The 7,390-nt window shown below is 39.9% G+C and overlaps 1 protein-coding gene across 1 annotated transcript; it reads left to right on the forward strand.

Moving 5' to 3' along the window:
• Positions 1-4,858: 4,858 nt before the first annotated feature.
• On the forward strand, positions 4,859-6,840 carry LOC141797470 (CD276 antigen homolog). Its single transcript, XM_074678830.1, has 2 exons — positions 4,859-5,032; positions 5,649-6,840. The coding sequence occupies exons 1-2, from the start codon at positions 4,933-4,935 to the stop codon at positions 6,029-6,031; spliced, it is 483 nt and encodes a 160-aa protein (XP_074534931.1). The 5' UTR covers positions 4,859-4,932; the 3' UTR covers positions 6,032-6,840.
• The last annotated feature ends 550 nt before the right edge of the window (positions 6,841-7,390 follow it).

Raw genomic sequence — 7,390 nt, forward strand, 5'->3', positions numbered from 1 at the left:
TGGTTCTCTGCCTCTCTCATGCAGGAGAGCCATCATCACCCTCCTGCCAAAAAAGGGAAATCTACAGGAGATAAAAAACTGGCGCCCAGTGTCCCTCCTCTGCACTGATTATAAGATCCTCTCCAAAGCTATAGCCTATCGGCTAAAAGAAGCTATGGAGCAGGTCATCCATCGGGATCAGACGTACTGTGTACCCGGCAGGTCCATGGTAGATAATATCTACCTAATTCGGGATGTTTTGGAAGTCTCCAGTTCATTGGGTTTAAATATTGGCTTGATCGCATTAGATCAAGAAAAGGCATTTGACCGTGTTGAGCACTGCTTCCTTTGGGAGACAATGAGGAGGTTTGGGTTCAGCACTGGTCTCATTGCTAAGATCCAGGTGCTGTACAAAGACATTGAGAGTGTGCTGAAGGTAAATGGCAGCTTGTGTGCCCCTTTTAGGGTATATAGAGGTGTTGGGCAGGGCTGTGCGCTGTCGGGGATGCTCTATGCACTCTCCCTGGAACCCCTTCTCCAGAAAATACGCTCGAGTGTTCAAGGTCTGTTTTTACCTGGTTTTAATAGTAACATTACTTTGTCTGCCTATGCTGATGATGTTGTTGTTTTAATTAAAGACCAGCAGGACGTTGACACTTTACCTCATGTCACAGCAAGCTTTGCTGCAGTCTCTGCTGCCAAAGTAAATTGGGAAAAATGTGAAGCTGTTGCAGTGGGTGAATGGCACAGAGGTCTGCCACTTCTCCCTCAACATTTACGTTGGAAAAGGGATGGTTTCAGATACCTGGGTGTTTTTTTAGGACAAGAAAACATAATGAGAAAAAACTGGGACAATATCATTGAAAAAAGAGAGAACAAGCTCAATAAGTGGAAATGGCTTCACCCACAGATGTCTTACAGGGGGAGGGTGCTGGTTTTAAATAACCTGGTGGCCTCACTGCTCTGGCACAGGCTGGCCTGTTTGGACCCACCATCAGGCCTTTTAGCTCAAATCCAGAGTAAAATTGAGAATTTCTTTTGGGATGGGTTTCATTGGGTGCCACAGTCTGTGCTGTTTTTATCCAGAGAGGAGGGGGGCAAGGGCCTTGTCCACCTGGCCAGTCGAACAGCCACTTTTAGAATACAGTTGGTCCAGAGGTACCTCACAGGACCTCCAGACTTAGTATGGAGGGATGTGGCCAGCTGCATCTTCAGGCATGTGAGTAACCTGGGGCTGGATGCTGCGTTGTTTTTAACTGATCTTAATTTTTTAAAGTTAAATGGGTTACCAAAATTTGATCAGGGTGTTTTTAAATCATGCACCCTGTTCAAGTTTAAAAGAAATGAGAAATGTGACTCTCTGCTCTGGTTGTTGATGGAGCCTTGAATTCATGGTGCCAGACTGGATGTGTGTTGCAGCTCTCTTCCAGGACTGATGGGGGCACTGACTGGCTCCCAGACGGTAACTTTGAAACAGCTGGTGGATGCTGCAGGACCAGACCTTTTGGACGTGGAGGCTGTGGGTACTATGATAAGTATGCACTCTGCCAGACTGATTAAGAGGAGCCTGGAGCTCTGGATACAAAAACTGTCGAAAAAAGAGAGACACCTCCTTCAGCTGTACGGAGAGGGGCGAGTCCAGCCTGAGCCCACAGACCCTTTCCCTGATCTTACCTTCTGCCTCGACCTCTCTGACCTCAGTGGTCCCCTCCTGGCTGTCAGTGGAGCGAAAAAGATGACTCTCCACAGTACAGACAGAAAGCTGCTGTACATGAACTGTGTTAAAGTTATCCATAAGAAAAACCTGAATGACAGACCCTTGTGTGTGTGGACAGACAGACTGGCAGGACACACACCTCACTGGAGAGTTTTATATAAGCCTCCATTGAAAAAAAGAACTGGTGACCTCCAGTGGAGGATTTTGCATGGTGCGATCGCCACCAACAGTTTTTATCAGTCACAAACCCCACAGTTTTAGATAAGTGTCCTTTTTGTGGTCTGTCTGAGAATGTTGTTCATGTTTTTACTGAGTGCAGGAGACTTCATCCTTTTTTTACCTTTTTAACTGGAGTTTTTAATCTTTTTGATGTTGTATTCTCTGGCCCTGTTTTTCTCTGTTGCATTGAGTACAACAGGAAGAATAAATTTAAGTGCCAAATTTTAAACTTTTTAATTGGTGAAGCCAAAATGGCTATCTACCTCACTCGGAGAGACAGGCTGCAAGGTGGATCAGGGCTAGATCCTGTGGCCTTGTGGAAGTGCAACATTAAAGCCAGGCTGAGGCTTGAGTTTCAATTCCACAAGGCCATGGGAAAAGTGGATGAATTTTTACTGTTGTGGGGCTTTAAAAACATTTTGTGTGAAGTACAGGATGGAAAACTAAATCTGAAAAATTGTCTGTGCTGAGTAGATGATAAACCTAAAGTAGCTGTTTGTTGAATTTTATTGTGAATAAAGTGTTTTGTTAAAAATAAAAAAAAAATCTTCTTCTTCTTCTTCTTCTTCTTCTTCTTCTTCTTCTTCTTCTTCTTCTTCTCCTTCTTCTTCTTCTTCTCCTTCTTCTTCTTCTTCTTCTTCTTCTTCTTCTTCTTCTTCTTCTTCTTCTTCTTCTTCTTCTTCTACTACTACTACTACTAAGAGTAAGAGTCACAGTGAGCTAAGAGCTGAGCAGGCGAGCAGACCAAAGTGAGCGTCAGATCAGAGCTAACACCAGTGTTCCTGCTCACATTCATCCAGAGCTGCTTTCATCAGCAAACACACACACACACACACACAAACACACAAAAACACACACACACATATACATACTCACACCCTGACTTATACGCAAATTTTATGTTTTCAGATCCGGATCCAGGGCCACCTGTTGTAGGGATTCTTTTTGGAGTTCTTCTTCCTGTTTTTGCTATTTTTGGGTTTGTACTCTGGAGATACAGAAAGGTAAGTTCAAATGTGCAAATTCAATTTATTCAAATGATTCCCGAGAATTTCCTGTTTAGAGTCTCAACTTTCTTCACTTTTTGTAGGCCCAACAGAAGATTCAATATCTTCAAGAGCAGAACGAAGCTCTTCAAAAGCAGGGTAACTCTCCACCTCCTGACTCTGGGGTCGTGTGAAGTCGGCTGCTCTGACGTGTTCTTGGCTGTGTATGATCAGGTGTTTGTGAAGACATGAAGACCAGTAGAGGATGACATTTCAATCTAAATGACCCAGTTCAAGAGAAACTGGATTAAACTTTAACCTTCACTGAGTTCTGTTTATAACATAGCTCAAAACTGAGGAGTTCAGACCAAATGAAACTGATCACACTTGAAGGATCAGGTGACTTTAAAGCAACCAGGAGAGTCCTGTAAGAGGACTTGTGTCTGCACCTTCAGCTCAGAAGAGGCTGAAACATTTGTCCATTCATTTAAGAGCCTGAGCTTAGATTTCACTGACAGGGAAAACAAATTAAGTCATGTTTTGTCTTCAACACAGAGTTCAGATCTGAGCAGAAGAAGGACTTCACTCTGAGCCTTGAATAAGTGTCCATAAGAAACAAACCAAAACCCAAACTGTGTGTGTGTTTATTTGTATGAATGTGAATGAATAACTGAGATAATGAAGCTTTTTCTACCTAAAGTGTATGACCTGAATCTGCTGCTGTTTTTATCTGTTAAAGCTCTGAACTGATGTAGACATGGACTTTAAAATCAGCTGACTTTCTTTCTGCTGTAAATAAATGTGAATATTTATCAGATAAAGTCAAATGTACTGAGACTGATTTTTCTCTGTTCATATTTGTGTTATTGACATGATTTGTGCTGAGCCTGTGTTTCTTCTTTACTTGGTTCAGGTGTTAATCCAGAATTTGACATTTCTCATGAGTGTCATTTCACACACTGCTTCATGGTTTCTGTACAAACCTTTGAATAAAACAGGAAACATGCCAGACTGTGTGCTGGGACTGTTCTTCATGTGTCTGTGCTCAAACTGTGATAAAGACACTAAAGTGGACCTCCCCCATCCACTGAAAGCTGAACTCACCTCTTAAAAGAATTGTTACCTCTTCCTCTCTATATAATGTGTTTCTCTGATGTCAGATGACAGAGCAGAAAATAGAGGTCTATTGTGTCTGCAGCTCCCCCTGGTGTTGGCTGTAGGGAGAACATATTCAGCACCAAGGACAGTTCTGAAGCTGTTTCTCCTTCATGGAGCTTCAAATAATGAGTTTGTGTAGTACATAAAAACAAATAAATAAAAATAAAATGGGAATGGGACGTTGTGTAAAATATTAAATGACAAAATAGAATGATTTGTAAATGTCATGAACACATTTTCACAGTCAGATTAAAAAATTCTTTAACGTATATTTAAGATGAGCTGATTTTTAACAAGAGAGATACATAATTATACAGAATAATGTTGCTTTTTTAATGATCATACAGAACATGAGGTGATGCATTAGCATATGAAGTTTGTGTTTCCTGTGTTTCTCTTTCTGGTCTTATCACTGCCAGTCTTGTCACAGTTTTGCTGCTGACTGATAGTTCTCTTGTGCCCCACCTCACATTGCTGTGAGATTATTTCCAAATTTGTTTTATGGTTAAAAAATGATTTTATAGTATGTTCTGGTATCATTTATGAACTGTTATCACAGCTTAATGTGCAAACAGCTGATTAGACAGCCATACTTTTACTTTTTTCTGCATTATTTTTCTTCAACAGTGTGGTAAAATTATTCTGTCAAGTAAGATAAAGGATCAGACTTTTTTCACAACTGATAATCTGACAAACTTTTTCTCTCCACAGTTTTTTCAGTCATGAGCTGGTTCAGTAGAAATGTGGCTTTTATTGTGAAAGGAGTTTTCAGGAAGTATTACTAAGGGATTCATGTGTTGTCTCTGTGGTCTCTGAGCTCAGCTCTCAGTCAGATGTGTATCAGTGTGTGTTCCTCACAGAGCTGTTAGAGTGATGGTGAATCTTCAGGAGACATCAACAACTATGAAGCTCCTTCCTCTCGTCTGTCTTTGTCTGGTGACTCGCTCTGGATCAACGTTTACTGATGAAAATGGTAAGAAAACTAACGGCTCATATTGACTCTGAATTCTTTGAGATGAAATGTGTGAAGAAATGTCCAAACATGAAGTCAGGAAACAGAAAAGGACCGAGTTTATCAGAGGAGGAGGGAGAATGGTAGCACCTGAAGCTGTTAGCATTAGCATTTAGCTCCATTTGAAAAGAAGGAGCATTAATACAGTTTGTAATATGTGTCCTAATAATTATCACTGTTCAATATTTACACATCAGCCTCCATAACACAGCTGACGTCATGAAATGACAGCTTCAGCCGTTTAACAGACATGCTCAGTGTGATGATGTTGGTGATAGATGAGGGAGTGGATGTGTGGGGCGTCTCCTCCATCCTGCAGACACTAAACTGCAGCATCACTCTGATATGGACCATGAGAAAGAAGAACTGGGGACATGTCTGCTGGGACCTGATCTGTGAGGGTCAAACAGAGTTATATTGACTTTAAAAGACTATGAAATAAAAGTCAGACTGAAGGTTAATGGACTAGAGGGACCAGAGGAAGAAGTTTCAGCCCCTTATTCTTTCAAATCTTTAATTCAAAATTCTTTAGTGTCTAGTTAGGACAGTGTAAATCATGTGTGTGTTTGTCTCTCAGGTCCAGTGGTGGTGACAGAAGACAGTGATGTAGTTTTACCCTGTTCCCTCAGCTCCAAGGAGAACCTGGAGTCAGCGCTGTTTGACTGGAAGAAAGACTTGGAGAAGGGAAAGGAGGAGAGGGTGTTCATGTATAATGCTGGCCTTTACTCTGGCAGAGACTTTGATGATCAAGATAAACAGTTTAAAGGTAGAGTCTCAATTTTTCAAGAGGAACTGAAGAACGGCAACTCCTCCATAAAGATCACAAAGACCAAGGTGTCTGACAGTGGAACCTACACCTGTATTTTCCCCAATCTTCAGCACAGCCCAAAGTTCAGCGTTCAGCTTGTTGTTGGTGAGTTCTTTCATCAAACTCTTGGAGATGTTTCAGATTTACTGTGAGGACTGGTCGAGTGAGGACCATCAAGTTTTTTACATTTCACCCATTCTTTTAAATCTTATTCTACATGTATTTTGATTTCTCTTTATTTGCATATCTGCCTCTTAAACACTTCCTGTTTAAACTGTTTAATAATAACTCATGGGACACATTGTCATTAACATTAGAGCAAAGGAAAAACTGTGAGGTTTCATCAGCTCTGTAGAGAAAAATCTACAGAAATGAGAATTAATAAAGTAAAACAACTCAATAGTTCAATATCTTTACACAGCACATATCAGTGAAAGAACAATCAGAAACTACAAGAACCAGTTTGAATTTGACAATATTTACTTATTTCTGATTCAAGATCATTTGCCAAGAGTGTCTGTTTTCTCCTTTCTTTTTTATATTTCTGTCCTTATGCACTTATTCGTGAGTTAAAAAAAAAAGTCATGTTTTAAAGCAGAGCATCCACCTGAAGTTACACATGATTCCTGTGTCTCATCTCAGGTGTGCAGACTGAGGCTGATCTAAGATGTTTTAGAAAGTGCAGTACAGAGAATCTCCAGCAGGTGTCCACAGAGCTCTCAAACACTTTCACAGAGTTGTGCACAGAACATGTACTTCATTAAAATACTTGATAAAATATTTAAATATTTTTGATTCAACTCCTTAAAAATACTCCCAATAGATGAAAAAAATATTTACACCAGCACTTGTAGATTTATTGTACTACTCTAAAACAGTAAAGTTTATTTACAGACGGACCGAAGAGGCTCAGGTGAGCTTAGGCTGAGTTAATTAATTAAGGCTACTATTGTGAACAAATGATTTTAAACTAAGCCATTCAAAATCATGCAAAAAAAAAACTCACTCATTAAGCAAGTGCATATTTGTTTGAGTAAAAATGCTGATCCAACAAGACTAAAGATGGTTATTGATCATCTTAAAGAAGCGTTGGACATAAATATTTCCTTTTCTATTTATATTGATTTACTTCTGGTACAGACTCATGAAGCAAGATGTAATATTTTACTCAAAGAGCTTTAAATAAGCATGTAGCTTTAGTTTTGTATTGTTAAACAAAGCCAGGTGAGCTCTTAGTCCTTGTTTAAAATCTCTGTGCAGCAGAACTATATACAAAAAAGGGCCGGACTACTTATTTCACTCTGTAATATAAAGTGGGTAAGATAAATTACGTCCCATAAATGTTTGAGGCCAACATTAGAGAATGATTAACATGCTTGCTCTGACCATTTAACACTAATCTTACAGTAACAACACAAAGCAGTCTCATGCTACAGAATGAAGATTGTTTCGTCAATCAGAGACTTTATTTGATCTTTTAGGGAGTCAAATGAAATGTATGAAATGTCTTA

The sequence above is a fragment of the Halichoeres trimaculatus genome, unplaced genomic scaffold (assembly GCF_033239565.1).
Source record: "Halichoeres trimaculatus isolate MK-OKI-2021-1 unplaced genomic scaffold, fHalTri1.1 fHalTri1_scaffold_1, whole genome shotgun sequence".
Classification (NCBI taxonomy): Eukaryota; Metazoa; Chordata; class Actinopteri; order Labriformes; family Labridae; genus Halichoeres; species Halichoeres trimaculatus.